A 23,482-nucleotide genomic window follows, 5' to 3' on the forward strand; every position below is an offset into this window, starting at 1 on the left:
CAAACTTAGCGAGCTGCCCAGAATTTGCCAACATGCAGACACTGTGGCATGGAAGAGTTCCTGAAGTTCTGCCCTAATTCAGAGTCTAAATGTTTTATCCAGCTTTACCAGAGGCCACTACTTCCCTCTTAGATTCACAGCCAAGAACTGTTCCTGAGTAGAAGGCATCCAAATCCTTTCGGTACACTTCCTAGTGACTACGGTCCCCTAAGCCTCTAAAAGTGTCTAAAGATCAAGCATGTAACAAGGAAAACCTACTTCAGGCACTTCTGACGAGACTCAACTGTGAGATACATAGGCAAAGAACTGATGAACTGTGTGGTAAAGCAGCGGTGTTTCCTTGCATGTCCAGAACCAACTCTTCAAGGCTAGTGAATCATCCCGAGGAAGAACTAAAGTGTTTGTGTCTCCTGAGTTGAGTAAGACTTCTCACAATCATAACTTTGTTCAGAAGAGATTGAGTTAATCAGAGTTGGCTCCTCTATCCAAACTGGTATGTCTACAGGTAAAATACAGTACAGAGGTATTACTTGATATCCTAGAAACTGTGTAATTCTATTAATGTAACTTTCCATCCTCGCTAATTAGACCTGCTTCTCACCAGGGTTGACCAATGTGAGCTGTGTGGCTAGACCAGTTCTGAGTTTCCAGATACGGAGTTTCCAGTTCTGGAACTAGGCTGTATCTGCTGTGCAGAGTTTCATTTTACTACGCAAATTCATCTAATGTTACTTTCTGGATTCTGGTTTCTGTGAAAAGAAAAAGTCACACATAAGGTCCTTAATGATCCAAAATTGAGCCACAAGGAGCTCTACAGCTGGATACATGACTGCTTTTGGGCCAAGTGTCAAATTTGCAAGGAGAGTGCAGAAAGCAAAAATGAAGCCAGAAATAGCATGCCTTTAGCATGTTCCTGAAATGCAGTTTCAAGTGCACAATCTTAAGACATACACAAAGAATTCAGGAAAGCACCATCCCAAGGAGGTAAAGCAGAGAATAACTTTCCTGGTAGCTCCACAGTGAAGCTGACATTAAGTTTCTAAGCATGTAAGTACTTCTTTTTATGTACATCTGTACTTGTTTTAAGATGTTAGATAAGACATGGTAGTACACACCACTGTAAATTGTTTTAACCTGACTAAAATTTCAAATATGGACAAATGCTCCATGTACTAGATTTAGATGCTCAATTACTAATGGGCATAGGTAACAAAAATTAACAAGAAAAATTCCTTTTAGATATTTTGAATTAATTATTTCCAAGTGGTAAAAAAATGAAACTTCCCAGTATTAAAATATGCTGATTACAATCAGTCCAGTTTGATTATTCCTTAATAAGAAAGAGCATCTGAATAATAACCCTAGATGTCATCAGGCAGTGGTGACATCATTGTGGGATGTATATTCACTTCTACTGGAGACTTACAGGTGGGATTTCACTTTAAATAATGACAGTATTTAAAATACATGCCATTGATCTAAAGTTTGTTTTAAAAACCCTTCACCTATAAAGGCCTACTAATAATAACTATAACTTCTCATTTTAGTTTGTTTTCTGCCAGAAAGCATATTTAAAACAAATGCATCCTTGCATTCAGAGATTACTAGAAAAATTTTTGAATAAAATTTTTAATTAGGAGGATATTTTTTAGCCAGCCTGTATTCAAAAAATAAAACTGTTTCATTTATTCAGTGGTAATAAGGAAAACTCTGGTTTCAAGAAAAAGACCCTTTTTGTCACTTTCTTCCACAGTAATGCTTGAGCAAGTATAATTTTGGAAAGAATAGTCCTTTGTGGATTTCAAAGTCTTGCTTTGTTACAGGCAAGACGCTGTCCTGTTACTTACAAACATGAACTGCAAACCGTGCTCGCTCTTTCCCTTGAAATTCCATTTGCTCATTCTGCTCCACTGGAGGTATCACAATCCTTCCATGTCGGAAGTAGTATTATTGTCTTCTACAGTTACGATCCTACAGTTATCCTGTCAGTATCTTTAAAACTGTTGTTCTGCAAAACAGTATCCATCGTACGTATATTCCTTGGTGTTTTATTGCTGTTGTTGCAATTTTATAGTAGCTGTAGTCCTCTAATGATTTCCATCTTACAAATACTTGCTAGTAAAGGCTTTGCAGGCTTTTCCAAGTGGGTGAAAAATGTTCAAATGCAATTGGCTATTGATGCGTTGTGAATATACCAGAAGAAGAAAACAGATGCTAAAGTTAACACAAAAAGACTGGATTTTAATGACATGTTTGAAGCATCTTTATTTTTCCAGAACTTTTTTTTCATCTACAAGAGAATAACCCCCCTTCTTTTCTAGCTGTTTAGCAGAATAAGAATTCCAGATTTGGGGAGAGAATTTCAAATTTTTTTAAAAAATTACTTTTTTCCTATTTTCAGTGTTTCATCATCTATTTTGGCAAACCTTAAAATTATGCCGTCCTACATAGCTTAGGTCCACATTTCTTTTCTTGCTCACTGCTTCCTTTTGAAGCCCTCCCTGTTCCTGTAACAAGTCCTTCCTCTGCAAAATGCTTGTTTTTTTGTTTTTTTGTTTTTTTTTTAATCTTATTTCACTCTTTGCAGTGGGAGGTACACAAGAAGGGTAGCCTATCTTTCCTTTTAAGCTACTTCCTCTTCATTTTCCCCACACTCAGCTTTGGTAACAACTACACTATGCAGAAGCTGATAGCTACCCCTCTTCTCAGAGCCGGGTTGTTCTCTACAGAGGGAACTAGCAACTGAGGCAGTGTGCACTCCGCAAGAGCAGACCCAGGACTCTGAAGGACAAACCTTGAAAAGTATAATGTAGAACTTCCTATAATGAAATTCTGAGAAGGAAGAAGGAGGTGGCTTCCCTATCTCTACTGTGAAGCTTGCACATTCATCAAACACGGCTCTGTAGCTGGGAAAACAAAAGCTAGACAGAGATAAACAGAGAGCCATATTAGGCTAACGTTTATTTGTATCTGCTGACTACAATAGCAACCATAAGTACACTCCATTTACAGATATTAAAAATATGACGGATAGAGATATTGAAATCCAGAATGTTGCTTCAGATGGTACCAGCTTTCCCAAATACTGGGCTGAGAAGATATTGTGCATCCCAAGTCCTTTCAGCTTTCATTTGTTAGCCATAAATCTCTTCTTCTTCTGATCATCTCTGTCCCTTTTCCCCAACACAGTGATCAGTCTCACAGGGAGGCTGCCATCATGTTCAGATTCAGATATGGGGGCAATAAGTAATCTTCCCAGTAAGTAAATGTTGATTTTTTGTGATTTTTTTTTCCCCACATGAATGAGAAGAAAATACATTTATTTTTAACCTCAAAAATCTTCTTTTCCTTATGTAACTGCTCACATAACAAAATGTCTTAATATAGTTGAGGACTTAAACTACTTACTTAAAACTATCCTCATCACTTGAATTTTTTAGCCTGAAATCCATTTTTTAAAGTAGGAAAGCAAATAAAATTTAAATGTTAACGTGAACTCATGCAACATTAATTATAAAAAGCCGTAGAACAGAATTAATCTTCGCTGAACCTGAATCTATAATCTCAAAGGAATTAAGTTTAAAGTGATGTGCGAATGCACTTAAGCGTGAGTACAATACTGTAGTGCCTTGCAAAAACAGCTACCTAATACGTGTTTAAATAACTCTAAGCAATATGGTTTCTCCAACATTAATATAATGTTAATATAATTTTCGTATAAATCTAGTTGGTAGGAAAGAATATATAGAATACATTAAGATGCTTTTCTCTTTAGGAAATCAGTTCTCAATTGATTTATTGTTAAGACTGTTCATAATTAAGTCAACTTCATGGACAGATACTGCTGAATTAATGAAAGATTCTTCTGCCTTCTGCCATTTTAATTGAACTGTTACTTTCACCACTTTTGTTTCATCTTTGGCGTTCTACTGAGTAAGTATTTCCTACATATCCTGGAAAATAATCATTTATTTGATTGAGGAGCAGCTTGAATTGCATGAACTAAGGAAGAGTTCATTACAATAGTCACAGATTTTGTAGTTTTTCTACTAATACCACACAAAAATTTACTAAGATTGGCATATCATACTTCATCTTATCTATTGGAAAGATATCACACTTATTGTGAAAAGAGAAGATAGGTCCATTCAGTGGTGCCTAATTTTTATATAAAGTGACTGCAGAACTGGCTTTCTGCTGAAGTAGTCATGCAATACATTTTTTTTTCTTCTTGATCCTTGAAACTGAAATATACTATCTTTCATTTATTATGCTCATCTGAGAGAGCAAATAAACTACCATCAAGAAGCCCAAAACTACAAAACCTTTACTCCCACCGAACTGACCAAGACGTCAGTTTTTCTTTCATTACAAATTTTTAAAAGAATTCTATCATCATCTAACCAATACGCCAGAACAATCTAATTTAAGAAAGCCAATGTTTAAAGAAGAGGGAGATTCCTACTTTACCATTACATTTTGATGTGAGGACAGCAGCTTTACCTAATTACATTATATTGTGTATGCAGCTGAAATGACCTCTAAAGCTCTTAATGCTTTGAATGATGGAATGATCAGAAAAGAGGTTCACATGTTTATCAATACATATCTGCACATATGAAGCTAAAAAGTTTTTGGTTGAAAATGGTAACTGGATTGGTAGTGGAAATGGGAGTTTTGGTATTAATCTAATCAGATTACAGCAGGTCAATGAATTGCAGATGTGACTATCATTTTATTAGTGGGTAAATCACATACCAGATTGCACAGAAATTCATCTTCTTGTTGAAATGTTCTGTAAAAAAATTGGGTCAAAATGCAAATTTCCAAACTCTACCAAAAGCTCATGCTCCCTCGTGTATAACTTTTTACAAGAAGATGATCAATTTGTTTTCCATGTTAATTCATTTCCAGACCAAAGAAATTAGCAATTTGTACATTACCTAATGCTGCTCATGCTTCCAGTTTCTGATCCAAGCTTACATCTCTCCAGTTGGCTAGCTACAATCTGACGTTCAGCCTCAAGCTCTCGAGTCAATCTCTCAAACTGCAGTTCCTGAAACAACAAATGCAACCATTCATTTTGACTTCTCTTGAGATTAAGAACGAATTTCAGTACACAAAACGGTAATCTGGGCAAGAACTGTTAGCATACTATCTTATGAGACAAGCTTTTTTGTTTTAACACATTCACAGTCCAAATTTTTGTGATAACATCTATTGGTTCATTCATTCTCTCTAATGGTATATGTTTTAGTATAAGGAGTTTACCAGGAACGAGATTTCCAGATACATTAAACAATTTACGTCCTCATCAAAATCATTCACAGTTCATGTAGGGCTTTCAGCAGCATACAGATGTGCTTTTAACAAGCTGATCTAAGTATACTACCTCATAAGGAACAATTTGTATTACTTAACAAACATGTGAAGTGCTGTAGAAGATCATGTGGTAATGAAAGCTTTTGTACTCAAAAATCAATCGTCATAGTATAGACTAGTGAAATACACTAAATTGAAGGCATATTGTTATGGGCTGCACACAGTTTAATTTCAGCATTTAATGATGTGCAAGAGGGAAACTCAAGCACTTTTTCACAAAAGCTACATTAAAAATCCTGCCACTAATTGAATATATTTTCTTTTATTCTGTCAAGGAAGCCAGACCAGTCCTATCAGATGAGATTTATCCACAAAGCTCATAAATATTTCCAAAGAGTTTTCCTTCTGATGCACAACAGACTTTTTTTTTTAATAAAAAAAGAAAAAATAAGCCAAGTAAAATCCAAGCTATTCCCTAGAGAGTTGCATTTCACAGGTATAATATCAGCACTTTTATCAAACACAAAATAAAAACACTTTTAGGGAAGTATGCTAATTATAAGTTTGCCAAATATTGTTGCCTTTCATTTTAGTCATAGTTATATTAGACCATTTTCAAATGTACAGGGGAACAGGTCTCACTTCTTTTCTGAAAACATTGTTTTCTGAGTTGCTGGATATTTTGAAGGCTGAATGAGAAATATTTTGGGAATCCACTTGTTAAATTACTCTTGTGTTCACACAAATGCACCGATTGTCTCCCTTTTTTCTTTCTTGAAACTGCTCATTCCAAGTAGTAACAAATTAACACAGTACTATTGCTGAAAACAATTATTTATATATACTTTATAATACCTGTACTGAGAATCCTGCCTCCTATCTTTTAAAATTATAAAAGTAATAAAAGTAGCAAAACGCCTTGCTTAAGCAGTTGTTCAATTATTCATGCAATTGCTTTTCCCTATTTTTTGTAATTGTAACTAATATCCAACTAATTAGAAATGTGATCAGACAGAAAAATATTTTTCAATTATCCCCTGAGACTGATACGTTCCATTAAGGCAGCCAGACAAAACTCCTTCCAAAGAAAGGGAAAAGTCCCCAGCTGAGACTCCTTGGCCCTAACTGCCATGCCCCCGCCCTTATTCAGCGATGAGAAGTGAGCTTGAGTCCTAACTGCCCTGTACAAGAAGACCTCCCAGCAATGAGGAGGTGTGGGAGAGAGTCCCTTGATTAACTCTCCAGTAACATCTGGCCGAGCAACAAAACCAGCTGTGGAAACCAAGTGGTTCCAACTCTTACCTGCCATAAACATCACTGAGAAACTCAGCATTTGAGAGAAAGGAAGGAATAAGGGGATTGGGGAGATTCAAAAGTCTTCCTCCCATCTGCTACCTAAAACATCTGACCAAGAAGCCAAGGGTAAACAGAGACAATGAATTTCTCCAGGCTCTGAAACTAGGAAAACCATAACTGGGATGGAAGAAAGAAATGGCTGGTGGTTGTTCTACCTAATTCAGTTGGATCATTCCCCTTTCTTTGGGGATTGACAGAGAATAATTTCTGTCCCGCACTAAAAACACAGGGGACACAGAGAAAAAGATGTATGCTTAAATGGCCACTGACTGTTTTACAGAGGCTACTTAATTCTGTATTCATTATTCCAAGTAAGACGAAGCAGAATATGAGAAAACCATCAAAAGAAACAAAGTGATGAAAAGAGCAAAACAAAATGTAACATCATTGCCCACTGAATGCTAACAATGCATCAGTAATCACAGTCAATACTGTTCTCTGCACATGTTTTTGCAGTCCTCAAAAATACCTTTTTCGTTGTTGTTTGTAGATAACAGGATTAAAAATCACCTAATCATCAAAGTTATTTTAGATATGCCTACTTCACACAGGGTATTTGTGTGCTTACCTAGTAGAATCAATTGTCTGAAAAGCTGAAAAGACTGTTAATCAACTTTCCAACAGTTATTACTCAAATCCATGCCTGATTTGGGTAAAATAATACTGTAACTGCAGAAATGATTGTGAAACAAATATTACTAAAGTTCTGAAGAACACAAAATCCAATTGGGATGGAATTTGCCGTACTAATGTGCTTATATCAAAGCACGTGAGCACTGAGAAATTCTGAAAGTACAGAATACAAAACAAACAAAAACAAATAGACCATTAAGTTCACTTATCAAAAAAAAAAAAAAACAAAAAAAACAAAAAAACAAAAAAAAACAAGAACAACCAAAGCTTTAACAGCTATTCTGTTCCACAGCACTTTAAAGTCAGTATGTTCGATCACAACAATGATACTGATACACATTTAGAAGCTTAGCATTTTTCTTCATTGGTTCAGCTTCACTACCTGTCCCAGGTGGGGGAAGCCAGACATGGTTTCTGCTATGGCCTAATAGAGCGCACTTTTTTCTGTCTGCATAATGAGAAAATGCAGCTGTCCTCATAACTTTACCAAAAGAGCATAAAAATGAAGGACTCAGGAGCTAACCCCCTTGACTGTCCATACTGTCATTTGTCTTCTCCCAGACAGACATGGGTAGCTCATCGTGCCTTTTTACTCTGGCAGGTATGCAAGAAGCTCACTCCATTTCTGTTTCGTCTGTTCTATCCTGGGTCAACTAAATAAAAAATGCCCCCAAACTGAATATATGAAATACATTTAAATTAAACTTTGTTTTGCCTTTTTCTTTTCTTTTGCTGTCTGTATTTTCTATCTTCTTTTATATTTTGTATGTTTTACCTGCCGTCAGTTTAATTGCTCTGATCGACTGCTTCTTGGGTACTTCTGTCTTTCCCAGTTGGCACATTTATCTCATGATTACCTTATCTCCAGAACATTTTTTTTCTCACAATTCTAGTCTTCAAAATATACTTTAATACTCTTGCCTTCATCATTTCTATTTCCTTCTTATTTCTTTCTGTGCTCTTCTGCATTCCTCTCTTTCTTTCCCTAGCATATTTCATGACTCATCCTCCACTAATCTCTTCCAGTCCCACGGTACAAATTGCTACTCAGGCAAATCCCCTAAAATGACAGATTTAAGCAACCTCTCTTTTTCTCTAGACAGTTGGTCCCTTACTGAGGGAACACTTCCTGAGATGTGGAAATTAATGTTTTCCATTTTCACTGGCCCACATTATTCAAGTCCTGCTCTGCAGAGATGACTGGAAAGGGAAAGTTCCTCCTCAAGCAAAAGTAGTAATGTGCTGGATCACTTCAAAAAAACCACCTAGAGTAGGTATTCAGTAATGTTATGATTAGTTTGCCTTAATGGCGGCTATTTCTCACCTCACTGTCTTCTTCTGTGAGGTGCCATTTGAAAGTTAGAGATGGAAGGAGAGAGAGGAAAGGCAGAGGACTGGGGGAGCAGGGGGAGTTCCACACCGTTTCTTCTCCAGAACTATCCCTTACATTAAATCTAACAAAAAAACCACGCGAATTAATCCCCCATATGATGACAAAGGTGCAAGTCCAGAGGGTAGCCTCTCGAATGAAAGAAAAACAGGATTGAAGAGTTGAGAGTGTCTCCCATCTCTCTGTATCACTAATCTTTAGCAGAAAAAGATTAATAAGCTTCTGTATATTTGTTTGGGAAGCAGTTTGAATGAGTAATATTTGAATAAATCCATATGTTTAGATTTCAAACAGCTATCACTTGCAAGAAGACAGAAATTAGAAATAGTATTTGCTTATATTTCATAAAAATAACCACTGAACTTGACTCCATCATTTATTCTATTTGTTCTGTTTACAGTCATTTTTTACCAGTTCATGCCAAGTGTTATCATCACAACCTTACAATATTCATCTGAATCAATATGAACATCAAAATTAAAGACAAGTTCCTACTCACTGACTACACAAATCTGTTGCCAAGACAATTGCACAGTGAAGGACTGCAGAAACTACATTTCAACATCAAAATTAATTTCAGTAACGTCACGTCAAATGCAGCCTCATGGGTTGCACTGCAAAGGCCAATGATGCCAGAGCAAGTGCACATGCAAAGGCAACGCAAAGTTGAAAGGACCAGTCTGACAGTCCTTGGCACTTAACAGCAGCAACCGCGTGGGAGTGTGAAGCTAACAGAAAGAGCAGAGATAACGATGAGAGTAATATAGAGAAGTCAATCAAGACAGCAGCTTGGAAAGGCAGGAGCTTCATGGTAACTTCATCAAATTGTTTCAAAGTGCTAAAAAGAGTAGGTGTCTGCTAGGACCTGAACAATTTATGTTTAAAAATGGTGATTATTCACTATCAAAAGTGAATAAAGATGTTCATTAGTCCGTAGAGGACAACTGCAGTTTGATATTTGCCTTTTCAGTGTATGAGACTTGAAGTTCTACTCTCTGCAGCCACTAAAGCTTCAAGCATTAAGGAGGGCTTGAGCTAGGTCATATGTTTCACAGTGGTCCAGAAACTAAGTAAGCCTAATGGAAATCTTCACAGCCTTTAGACAGGTTATGAACTTCTGAACTTAGAGCACTCCAAGTAGTGGGGTTTTGATTAGTTCCAGCCTTATGTCTGCTAAATGGATTGTATTGACTCATTTGCATACTGGGAGGAGTAAAATGGGCCTAAAAAAATCTGACTGATGTTTAGAGCCAACCCTAGTTCATTCCATCCTTTACAGTCTTGCAGCAATCCTTTTCAATTGCACAGAGATGTGTATTGATGCTGAGCAAAAGACACCGCAAAATTACTAAAAATGGTAAAAAGCAGTAGATACAAAAAATTGAAATCTGGCTGAACAGCCTTGTGGATTTATTGTATTCCCAAGATTGTTAAGGTATACTGTTAAAAGGAAAAAAAACAAGTGTTTAGCTTTTGACTGCAAATATCTCATACAAAAACAAATTGCTGCACTGAAGATCATTTGAATCTTCAAATAGAGACAAACAGCAGTACTGAAGTAAAGTTGGGAATCCCTGGTGAGATGAATACAGAAAGTCTCATTACAGCTATGCAAACAAATAAAAGGTCTCCTGGATTGAATCCTTTTACAGAAATATCTTAAAAAACATAGAACTTCCTGAAGTGCATAGGCTGTAGAAATGTACAATGTTGGCTCTATGCTCTTTTGGCCTATTAAACATGAAAAACTGTACCTCGATGTCATGTATGTTTATATTGCTACGCATATCCAATGACATCATGTATAATCCCATGTACTGCACTTCTATAAACTCTGAATTAAGCCATTACTTAACAGTGGTGTTGGCAACAAATTCCTCTTGACCTATCATACTGGAAAGCCATGAACATCTATAAATGAGGCACGTATTTCCAGTGGACAATGGCAAAATCTAAAGAAGCTTGATTTGGCAGAAACCCAGGAACAGCATCAGACACAAAGCAGAGCTGACAGCCCATTCTGTATCTAGAAGGAAAACAGAATGTCTTGATGCTTTCAACCATGCTAAAAACATCACTAACAATGCCCCAATGAATCTGATACTGAACGTTGTTCAGAAGCTTCAAAATTGGGCTTTAGAACATACCATCCTATCGCTCAAGTTTCTCCACTTTCTCCATTCTTCGACTAAGTTTTGATTCATACTGTTCTTACCCTTTTTCCCTGAAGCATTTCATTTTTCCCCTTCACTGAATAAAATGAGGGTAAGGGGAATAGCTCAGAAAAGATAATAGTCAGAGGAGCAGAGAGGTGGCAAATTCAAAAACTTAATGGTGGATATGGTGTTGCAGGATGTTAATGGAAGAAAAAAATCAGAAAGATTAAAAGAAAAGATTTTTTTTTTTTAATAGCTATGACTGTATCATCTATAAGTGCTTTCATCAACTGGCAGATGAGGCCACATTGGAGGAAGCAATTCATATGCTGAAAGGCAGGGCTGCCATTCAGGGACCTCAAGAAGTAGGAGGAATAGGCCAACAGGAACATCATGAAGTTCAGGAAAGACAAATGGGAAGTCCTGCACAGGGAGTGGAATAATCCCATGCAACAGTACAGGCTGCAGCCAAACTGTACATCTGTGCAGCATCTCCACAGAAAGGTCTCATAGACAAGGAAGTAAGTATTCCCCTCTGTGGAGGACTGGCTTGAGGGCAGAGGTCATGTGAAGATTGAACAAATAAAGGAAGCAGAACTAAGTACATATCGCACACAGTTGATGTGAGCCAAGTCCCGTACGAGAGTAAAAACAGCTAGAGCCAAGGACACATTGTCCTTGACTTCAATGTGTTACCAATGATTAGTCCTGGGAACTTGCGGGTGATGTAATGCGGAAGGCGTTGGGGTAAACAAAATTACTATTACCAATAAGGAGCTCAGCTTTTGCAATATGTATGAGCCTGATTAGTCCTGTGCTATATAAAGGAAGATCACGCCTAATAAAGATGAAGTACGCTGATCACTCATATTGAGCGTCTGGGTCTTCCCTCCGTCGGCTTCTCCCGTGCAAGTTTCCAACACCCCTCTATTTGATATTCCTGGAGCTGTATCTGGAGAACTGTGCCTGGTTTGGGGCCACCAATAGAAGAGAGATGACAAGAGACTGATGCAAAACCATCTGAAGGCCAGCAAGATGGTTAGGGGGTTGGCACACATTTGTACAAGGAGAAGCTGAGGGAGTTTGGTTTGTTTAGCCCAGAGAAGAGAAGGCCTAGTGAAGACCTAATTGAAGAATTGAATTGAATTGAATTGAATTGAATTGAATTGAAGATTTCTACAACTTAATGGGGGATTATAACAGTGATAGAACCAGTGTCTTGTCAGAGGTATACCACAAAAAGAAAAGGCAATAGTCACAATTTGCAACAAGGGAAATCCTGACTGGATATAAGGAAAAGAAAAGCACAGTAATGGTGGTTAAGCACTGGAAGAGATTGACCAGGCAAGTTGTGGAATCTCCATTCTTGGAGATTTGGAAACTCACATGTACATTTGATCAAACACTGAAGTCATCCCTACTTGGAGCAGACCTTCAGAAGTCTCTCTTAACCAAGTTTTCCTATGATTCTATGACTAATGAGTTCCAAAAATGATTTTCCCAAGGCTTTATGCCAATCCGTATTAGGGATTACAAGAAAAGAACTAATTGTCCAGCACAGATCATCCATTATCAAAGTCTCTGATCATCATCCTGCTTACAGAAAGATACTTTTGAGCTGACATAAATGCACTAGCATTTTACTGTCCTGAACCTGTATTTCTCTAGCTTATGCTCTCACCGGATCCGGGGCCTTTCGTAATCACATTCTTTTTTAGAAGAGTTTGGTGCAGCAATTCCCAGTCTGGGCTATGATGCATATAGATTATTTAGTAAAGAACAGGTGTGGTTGATGGTGTTAAAAAATAAACTATTTCTTCTTTTTCATGTTAGATTACTTCAAAGAAGTCTCTTTCATGCCTTTAAAAGCTTTTATAGAACTCAGACCTTATTTTATTTTCTATTTTTAAGTTTCCGATGAAAATAAAGTCAGAATTATATTCAGCTGCCCATTTCCCTTCTCCAGGCGCACTGCCCTGTTCCTCTGTGAGTTATAGGCAAGCTTTGCTCTCTGAAGGCATACTGCCCAATTGTCTGGACTTCAATTCCTAGGGAAATTACATTATTTCTTCTCCAGTACAATCACCAAAGTGATTCAAATCATCTCTATTTTTCTGTTACAAATTGCCTGGTCCTTTTTCATCCCATTTTTTCTTCTGTGTTTTGTATTCAGCTTCAGTCTTTGTTTAGCTCACTCCTTTCTTTTTCTTCTCAGTAGTTTCTGCCTTCCTTGCCAACACTCTCAACAGTTTCTCACAAACCATCTTTGCTGTAGTATTCCACTTCCTCCTGTGCAGACTACTTAAGTCCCCAAAGTACTGAAATGTAAGTAAAAACCTCTGTGTTAGGATAGGATTAGAACTACTAAGAACTTTCTAATCTCATACCTTTGCTTCTCCTCCTTTTGAGCAGCAGCATAAGGAGTATGCCAGATAAATTGACTTTCTAACTCACAAGCTTTGACTTGCTTTACAGCTTATTAATTGTAAAGCTCAGTGTGGAGGCAAAACAAAACCTCAGAGACAGTGGAGATTCTCCAAGCAGAGTGAAAGAAGCAGGGCTGGAGTTTAGTAACAGATCCTGACTCTTCAGTGCTACGTTATGCCAAGATTTTAATTTCTGTTTACTTCTCAGTCATCCAGGCACGAGTCTAAGTGGGGGGCAGGGGGAAGGTAATTCCATTTACGGGAGCTGTTTTGGAGTCTGACTTCATTGGTTCAGCAAATCTAGTATACCAGACAGAACTGTAGACTGGTGGCCTTTCACCTGGAACTTCTCTAAGAGAGCAGCATCACTCAGAAGTAGTAAAGAAAACAATGAAAAAGCCTGATATATATCTGTAGGGTATTTTTGTTTTGAAGAGAGCAAAATTTTCCTGATGCAGCTGGAAGATGCTTTATGATGATGCTTAAAGTAACTACATGGTTTAAAGACCTGTGAAAAGCTCAGAAAGTGAAACAACGATGTTTCATAAACTGACACACAAATATGTAGAGAAAACTGAGAAAACTTTTTTGATTCTGATAACACATTTGGTTTCTAGTTTTCCTTTCTTCTCTGATCATGGTCTGATTTGTGGTTGGATGGGCATTACGCCAAGATGGTAGCAGAAGTAAAAAAACCCCAATACGTATGGATACCAATAACACATATTACTTTCCATGAAGTCGTTCTATCGCTGTGTTTAGAGATCCAAAGTCATCCTGTTCATGGGGTTTTCCGATTCCCTAATTATCCTAAGTTCTCTCTTCCAGAAGTTACAGGTTATCCTAGGCATTGCTTGCACATGGACAGTTAGCATTATAAATCATTAGTTTTACTTCACAGAATGGTCTAAGAAACTAGAGACAACTAGTCCCTTTCCCTTCTGCTTCCACTGAAGAAATCATTCAAGTGAGTAATATATACACTCTCTTGTTATTTCTTGCCTCCCAAGACACTGATTTCTTCATTAGTTCACAGACTGGCAGTGCAGCCTATCCAAGAACAGATTTGATAATTCACAACTGTCTTTGAATTAATCAGGATACAAGATTTGATTACTGCCTTGTGTAGCTATTAAAGAGCTAATCATTAATATGTTAGTAAATGGATTCAAAAGTTATATACCAAAGCAAGATAGGCTTATTACTTTTAAAGGGCAATTTACTGCATGCAACCTAATTCCTATATGATTTTGTTTTTTCTTTTCTTACAGCTAATAACACATAAGCTTGATTTTTCTTGCAGGATTCCACTTGCTACACTTAATGAATGTGGCTAGACTGTCAAAGCAATAGAGGATTACAATGAAACTGTAAGGAAATTCAGCATAAATATAAATGCATGGAGGTTTGTACACAAAATTATTCTAGTATTCTAGCAGACAGTACATTTATTAGTTGAACAACATATTTCTACTATTCTTAAATATTACAAAAAAAAGAAAGCTTTCAAGCAGCACTGGCTAACAAGTTGAACTCAAGTACTGCAAATCCTCAAGATTTGCACATTTTCTCTCATTGCTGGTTCTGTGCAGTACCAGTTAACTTTGATAATCCAAACTATGCTTTTGAATTATTCTGCTTTTATTATATCTGCCAATAAAAAAATAAATAAAAATGAAGTAAAATAATTAGATCATTAGTTCCTTTTCTAGCTACCCTGCAGATATACTACAGATTAAGGAAATTCCCAACATATTCATATTGTTCCTCATGAAAGAGAAAAGCAATTAGTAATGAAAATATTAGTTTTCAAAAGTATCATTATGATCTTGTTCTCCTGATTTTTTTTGGTATGAATGGCTTATCTCTAGAACAAACTAAAAGGTTTTCATAATGAAATTACAGTTTATAAATTATCTGATGAAAAGCATACAGATAAAAGAACATAAGATTGGAATAACATTTATACTGTGGACAAAGACAGGGAAATTCTGTGTCATCTAGTGAAGGATAGGACAGAGTATAGAAAGTATAAAACAAAAAAGGGAAAATAAAGGGGTTGCCAAAAAAGGAACCTAAGCAGTACACATGCATCTGCATGAATGCTGTAAGTCATACAAATAAGACAGGGTAGCCCTATGTGCGTAGCCCTAAATGTCATAGGCATAATGCACTCACCAGAAACTTTATGTAATCAGAACAATGAGACATTAAACTATGAAAGTATAAAATATACAGGAAAATATAAAATAGACCAAGCTAGTAGTGGAGTAAAGGTCTATGTTAGAGAGAGCTTTGAATCAAATTAAATGAACAATCTCAATGAGTAAAAAAACCTTATAGGGGTTGAGATTATGGGAATTAATAAAGAAAAATACAGTATAAAGCCTGCAATTCTGTCCAATCAAGATAGAGACATATATTGAAAGAGGTTAGAGAGGCAGTGAGGGTACAAATTGCAATACTTATGGTAGTCTTCAACTACTCCTACTGTTAGTACAGACTAAAAAAAGGCATGACATCAAGACAGGGCGCAGAGACCAAATTTTGGATACTATGATGGAGTAGCTGCTTAGGACACCCACAACATATAAAATCCTTGACTTGGTCTCGAATAGCACACAGAAGACAGTTTAACATCTTGCAGCTGAGGAGTCACTCTTTAACAGTGGTGATTTTGTGCTCAGATTCAACATCCTTACAGCAGCCAGAAATCTATAAGCCACATCATAGAAAGAGTAACTATATAAAAAAACCCAGAACTTAAGTGTTAAGTTCTTAAATGTGGTAGCTAAGAGTTAAATTTTCATAGGCAGCATGGAAACTACTTAACAACACCATATTGGAACCACAGGGCCAATGCATATGTGTCAAGAAAAGCTTAATAAATAAGAACAACAAGTTAGCACAGCTAAACAGGAGAGCAAAAAGGCTCCTTCCGAAAGCTGAAATCATCTCCAAATGAAGAAAATAAAAGACTATAAATGCTGACAGATTCAATATAAAAACACAAGACTGAGTATAACGTGGTTTTAAGGGACAAATAACCAAAGGCATCAGAGCTAACAGCGGATCTTTCTTAAATGCATCAGGAGCAAGAAGGCTGCCGGAGCATCTGTAGGACCACTGGGCGACCAGGATATGAAAAGGTTCATTGAAGAGAAGCTAAATGAATCCTTCAGCAAGGTCTTTGCTATTTCTTAAGAAATTCCCATGCTAAGAATTCACTGAGGGAGTCTTATCTGAGGATCTGTCTAAAATTGAACCGACTGTAGAGTAGGTCGTAAAACAAATTGACAAAACAGTAACAAATTGGAAGATCAGATGGTATTCACTCAAGAGTTCTAAAGGAACTAAGAAATTATATAGCTTAAAACTGATATAGTACCAGAGAACTGAAAGACATCAGATGCAATGCCAGGGAGATCTATAAGACCGCAGAGCAGCGAGCCAGACATTCATACCAAGCAAATCAATAGAGCATGGAACAGAATCAGTGGACACTGGGATAAACATGAACTACTTATCCAGAAAGTTCTTGTATGGATAAGTACTTTTCAAAATAGGAGATAAAGAGTAGGAATAAATGGTAAATTCCCACAGTTGAAGGTGTCCACCAGTGATGTTTTGGTTCTGTGTTCAGTACTATCCAATATACACATAAATGACTTAAAACAAGGAGTGAACAATATGGTGAAGGTGCATTCAATCCCATCATCCAGATCATTTATAAAGATATTGAATAGTAATAGACCCGCACTGGCCCCAGAGGAACTCCACTTATGACTGCCTGCCAGCTTAACTTTGAGCTATTAACCACCACCCTTTGAGCTTGGCAGTCCAGCCAGTTTTCCACACATCTTGTGTCCATTTGTGTGATAAGCCTGCTTCTTTCCTTGGACTGGCAGGATCAAGGAGAAAACAACCTGGGCACCTGTCTCCTTTACTTTAACCCTGAAGACTCTGTAGTCATGCTTGATTTTTTTCCAGGTCACATTTTGCAGGATCATTGGTGCCCACATGAAGGAGGAACAGGGGATAGTAGTCCATGGGCTTGATGAGTCTTGGCAGTGTCTCCATGACACACTGGATTTTGGCTTCAGGCAAGCAGCAAACTTCCTCTGACACCATGCCAGGTCTGTAGATGGGTGCCTCAATTCTCTGCAGAAGGAAGTCCTACTAACACTCACCACTGCTTCTTCCCCCCATGGTTTTGACCTGTTGAGCTATGGGCCTGATTATCTCTTCCAAGGGACCTAGTTCGTCCTTCCCTTCTGTTGCCAGGACTCTGTACCTGTTCTTCAGTTGAATTTTTCTAGATGAAGGGAGAGCTGCTGTATTGCCACACATCACGAGCTTCCAGGGTGCCGTGTTCTGTGACTGATGTTTTTTTGCTGTTTAAGTCTTGCTTTTGGTCATTCTGCAGCCTACATCCCAAGGCCTCAACCCTTGCCTCTGCAGTGTCATTGCTGGCATTACATCAATTTTCTGCTCACCTCCCTGATAACCTTCCTGCAACTCTGTTGCCTCACAGATCAGTGATCCATCAGGGCATATGTCCCACAGGTGAGGTCCCCATCCTGCTAAGCCCAGAGAGGAGCACCAGGCCTGCCCTGCAGTGCCTCACCTGAATGACAAAAGCCCACTCAGGAGCTCTGTCTGGGTTGACACCTCTGATATCCTAGGAACAGTCCTGCTGGCTACTAATGCCAATAGTCCTGTGATGAATCCTGTGTCAAGTCACCACCATTTGGCCACCAGTCTTCCTACTAGGACAAAAGCACCAATGACATTGTGCTGCTGAATAAGTCCATTATGTGCTAGCTTCTGAAATACTGTGTGAAGTGCTGCTCATGTCAGAAATGACATGGCAGAACTGTAAAAGACACAGAGAAGGGCTGCAAGGATGATCAAAGGTGTGAAATGGCTTCTGTACAAGGAACAAGAAAGGTAGACTTCTTCAGTCTGGAAAAGAGTCAGCTTAAGGAGGATATGATAGAGGTGTACAAAATCCTGCATGGAATGGTCACTAGCTCTTCTGAAATGAGAGGTAGGATTTATCAAAAAAAACAAACAAGAGCCAGACTTGAAAACAGAAGGTGGTTCTTCTTCTGTAATAGGCACAGTTTTGATGGTTACTAAGTACATCATAACTTCTCTGAAACTTCTCGGGGTTGTGGAAATCTGAAAACAGGCAGCCTTTGAGTATTAGGAAGAAGTATTACATATGCTTGCCCTGTTCTTACTCTTCCTTTGGCCTATACTTATGGTCACTGCTGGAGACCTCCCCCTTTCCCCCCCCACCTCATTTGCACCATTCATTCTAAGGAAAACAGTGAATGGAACAACAGAACTAAACATGCTGGACTGGATGTATGGCTACGGCTTTAAGGAATCAAATAAATAGCTGACACTTGCTTCTCTCCAGCTGTAACAAGCCTCACTAAAATAATGATGCTGCTCCCACAATTACGGGACAGATTCTTAGTCCAAAGACTAGCCAGCTGCTACCAAAATGCTGTTCAGGAAAGAGTCTGTAGGACAAAATGGACAGAACCATCTCTTAGAGCAGGCATATCAGAATTACTGCTGTAACTGATTTAGAAAATAAGAGATCCATAGGAATCATCATTATTTTTTCTCTCTTTTTTTCCATTTCAGTGAAAAATAATAAATAAATCAAATTGTTGCATAACTGCAATCAGGATATTTTGCTGAAATTACCATGGAAGTCACTTGAAATTTAAGTCATTATTACAACAAAATGTAAAGATCAAGACTATATCTACTCCCATGCGAGGAATGCAGGAAATTTGTTTTGGCAGTATTGTTAACTCTAACAATTTTGTCTAAAATCTGGTGCATATAATGTGTATCATTATACCTCCAGGTCCTGCATGCAAAATGATCACTTAGGAATCCCAGCTCTCTTTTCAAAACAGACTAGTTTTGATATCATAGTTGCTGAAGAAAGGCAAAGTAAATAAAAGCATGCCAGAGTATACTCAATTTTAAACTTACTACTTTAAGCTAATTTAATTAAGCTAATTTAACCTAATTTAAGAGGGTTAGCAGTTATTTCTAACCATAGTTTCTGCACTATGGTTTCAAACCATTTCTCTTCTTCCCCTCCTCCCATCGTAAAATCTCCTGTCTCTCACTGTAGTGGGAACTTGGCCTCGGTCAAATGCAAGCTCTCTGCTTGCTACACCTGGCAGCCATTGAATGCCGCACGCATTCCTCTCTTCTATTACTGCCGCGCTGTTACCATGGCAGCACGAGAGGAAACCACTCCGAACTGGTCAGCTGGGGAAGCAAGGCAAACAGTCCTACAGCCGAAAAGGAGAGAGAGCTCATGCCCAGCTGAGCCTTGCATGGTTACAGCTTCCCTTGGCCTGCGAATTAGAAAAAGCATGGGAAGGAGAGAAGCTGATGGCATACCCTGAGAGGTAATGTAGGCTATGGGCAGCACCGCACACAGTGTGGGACTCTCCGTTCTTGCCCGATGGGAACAATTGCTGTTCAAACATACATGATACAACAGCTCAAGTGCCCAGTTTAGCAGGTAAATGCAAGCTGACCTCTAACTGCTGGCAAGTGCTCAACTCCCTCCCCTTCCAGGGTCTTCTGAGAGCATGCTGACTATGGTTCTCCATCAAACATAACTTGGATCTCTCCCCAATTAAGGGAGAGTAGAGCGGTGCACTTGTCATGAATTGAAACAGTGGGACAGGGCTTCATTTTTACTTCAAAAATAACCAACTCCAAACTCATGGTATCAAGCTCTTAGCTGGAGGTCTCAGCATCTCAGAACTGTCTGTGTGTTGGGTTTATTTTGTCCAAGCTCTTCAATTTGCACATCTGAATGTCACCAAGACAGAAATGAGATGAAATCTGACACTTATGAATGGTCTTGGCTAGCTCGGAATAATGTGAATCTGGAATTTCGATCTGTGCATGCACAACATATCAATGAGGTAAGATTACTGTGGCCAGCTCCAAATGCCAATCAAACCACATGCTCACAAACCCCAGCTCAGCATCTCTGCACCACGCACAGCCTCTAATCACACATGGCAGACATCCTGAACCTGTCTACAATGAGAGTTACTAAGGCTACTAAGGGAAATAAATGACATCCCTGAAGCAGAAAAATTTGATTAGACTGTTGCCATTTAAATAGTACCAGATACCTTTCTCAGATGTTAAAATTACTCTCCCTCCTGCAACACCTCTGCAGTAGCAGAGGTTTTTTTCTATGATGTTTCCCATTCTGACCAGTGTGAGAGGTGTTTTTTCTCTGTGTGTGAGCAATTGAATGGAGGGCTAGCAATGGATAGGACTTCTCCTAATTGCGAAATTCTGTAAAAAGGTGTATGAGAGAATGTTGTTACTTGGTTCTCCAAATCTATCATGGATGGTCTATCTTGCCTTACCTGGCAAGGTACATTACTTCTATTCATGGTCATTCTCCAATGTCAAAAATATACTCTCCCATGCAAAACACTAAATTTCCCCAGGCTACCTGAGAAGTTATATTGTATAAAGACCTGGAAAGCCTCTTTGCTGTATCAAACTCTTCCTCCCATTCAGACCCTTTTAGGAAGGTCTCTGCAGCCTAGAATACACAAGTACTAAGCACATTTGCAATGTTAAACTATAAGAATAGAAGACAGACTATTTAATTTGCTGGGCCCATTCTGTTGCCCACTTCTTGCATATTTCAGATTATGCAACCATTTGACAAGCAGAACATGAAAACGGCCTGATTACTTCACAAGCTTAAAAGGAAGGCTCGGTATTTAGTGTACTAAGTAAGGATTTTAAGCCAAATTTCACCTCTAGTGAAGCTTTCTTATTATTGTGTTACCTTTCCATTCCTAAAGCATAATTTCTACTTCATAAAGAATGTAATTTTTGGTTTACATGGCTGGCAAATTCAATATAGTTTGCTAAAGCACAGTCATTGGCATTAGAATGAAAGAAATAATTTAATGGGATACACTGACTCTACTCACTCCACTCTATTTCCTCAGACAAGAGACTGCATTGACTAGGAGAGACATTTCTCTGGCTCATGTCCATTGCAGAGCACAGTCACAAAGAGAGAGAAAGAGAGAGTGAATGAGAGAGGGAAAAATAACAGCATTCCCTCCTTTGAATAGAGATTCACAAAAAGTGGACAGAGACCTTTGCAACAATGTTTGGGATGTCTTTGACAGCAACTTTGGAATACAAAGTGTCTCCAACCACTTTATTTATCTTTCTAGGGAGAGGAAAACCTTTCACTAAATTGTGTTCTTACCTAGAAAGAAGAAGGATTTTGATAATTTAACTCCTTTATATCAGCTGTCTTGCTTTTAAACAGCTTCATATCTCTATATTGCAGAATGGCTTCTATCTTTTGGTCTCCCAGCTCATGTTCAACACAGGAGAGCAGCACAAAGCCCTTCCAGATTAAAAGTACCGTATGTATAAGGCAGTCTCTGCAACCAAGGGGAAGTATATGAAAAACTAATCGTAATTGTATTATGGAGTTTGGCAACTTGATTATGGCCAGAAATGGACACAGGGAGACTAATTTCCTGGAATGTGGAAGTGGATATTAACATTGCTTATGCTTCTAGTTTTATTCGTTGGATATCCAGAAGGTATCTCTCAGTCAACATTTTACCCCCTCGCCCCCCCCGCAAAAAACCCTAGAATTAGAATCCCACTAAAATGGAGACTACAAAATTATGTACAAGGAAAGAAACTTGAGCCTGAGAAGCAGTCATGTGGGAAATAACACTGAAAATAAAGGTTAGAATGGTGAGAATTATGTGAGGTAAATTATAATTTCTAATACTTGTAAATGGGTAAATTTTGGATAAATCAGATACCGTGACATAATTACTGAAAATGCTAACTTTTTAATGGCAATCACTGTATGCAAATGATCTAATTACAAACACCAACACCCAATGCCACGTTGAAAAACAGGAGGGAAACATTTTGAGCAGCCTAGGGAAAAAAAAATACACTTTGAAAAATATTACTGTGTATATAGAATAATGATGTCTCATAATAGATACTGGATCTTATTTACTAAAATTTTGCTGTTTGATTCAGATGTTAATTTCATGCTGCATTAAATGAAGAACAGATAAAGCCCCCCTTTTTTAAATGCTCACATCAGCTTCAAAGTTGCAGTTTGATACATTTTTGAATTAACCTTACAAGGCACTGAATTTAAATTTGCTAGCTGTGATGATTCAGAATTTTAAAAAGTTCTAGTAGTGGGGATGAAAAGAGAGGGGTCTGGAGTGGATAAAAGGCATAAGATAATCAATTCATATCTGTATACTGACAGCAAGACTTTTTGATTACAGAACAGCTATATTTACTACCAATTTCCAATTTTTTTATACATAAATGGACCTGATAAACAAAGACTAATAATTTAACTATCAGACTAAATATTTTCATTTAATTGTATCAATGTACTTTAACATTATATTTATCAATCTGGTTTGTCAAAGTTTTATTTTGGTAATGTCAGAACTGACCAAGAACAGAAGTAAAAATCATTCCATAAACTAAAACTAGTGGCATTTTTTTTTTTTAGAGTGAAGTTTGAAAAGTGTGTAATTCATCTTCTTTCTGTCTGTGAAGTTAGGAAGTATACAGTCTCATTTTCTCACTGCAAGAATAACCTGCCAGATACTAAAACCAAAAAGCAATTCATTCCACTGTACACAAGGCTAACAATTAAACAGGTTTGGAAAGAAAGCTTAAAAAAAAGGCAGAAAATCTGCAACCAAGGCACTGTACAGTATGGCCACCCAGCAGGTGGACTGCTTTGTAGGATTAGCAGCCTACCATAAAATCCTTCTTTGTAACAGAGCTAACCACAATGTGACAGTAGATAAACTCCATTAAAGTAAATTTAGGTACATGTATCTATGTAGACAGAATAACCCTAACATCTGCCTGTGGTTTTTTTCCTATACTTTCTTGACGCTGCTGTCATCTGGACACATTATCCCCATGTCCTCTGAAACCATGTAGTGCAATTTCTATCAACTAAAATTACACCTGACGAAGATGGCAGAACTGATCAACTACAGCTTCTCCTGCTGTTGAGCTCAGCCAACAAGCTGTTCATGAATTCAGCAGATGTTCTGGTATACAGGGCCAAACTGATTTTTTAAAATCAT

General features: G+C 37.9%; 1 protein-coding gene across 5 annotated transcripts in view; it reads right to left on the bottom strand.

Moving 5' to 3' along the window:
* The window catches only part of CTNND2 (catenin delta 2), a 664,005-nt gene that overhangs the window by 405,400 nt on the left and 235,123 nt on the right, over positions 1-23,482 (bottom strand). For all 5 annotated transcript variants that reach the window (XM_064506857.1, XM_064506859.1, XM_064506856.1 and 2 more), the window contains one exon: positions 4,944-5,056. In XM_064506857.1, the coding sequence (XP_064362927.1) occupies positions 4,944-5,056 (113 nt within the window). The remainder of the gene's footprint in view (positions 1-4,943; positions 5,057-23,482) is intronic.

The sequence above is a fragment of the Dromaius novaehollandiae genome, chromosome 2 (assembly GCF_036370855.1).
Source record: "Dromaius novaehollandiae isolate bDroNov1 chromosome 2, bDroNov1.hap1, whole genome shotgun sequence".
NCBI classification, from domain to species: domain Eukaryota; kingdom Metazoa; phylum Chordata; class Aves; order Casuariiformes; family Dromaiidae; genus Dromaius; species Dromaius novaehollandiae.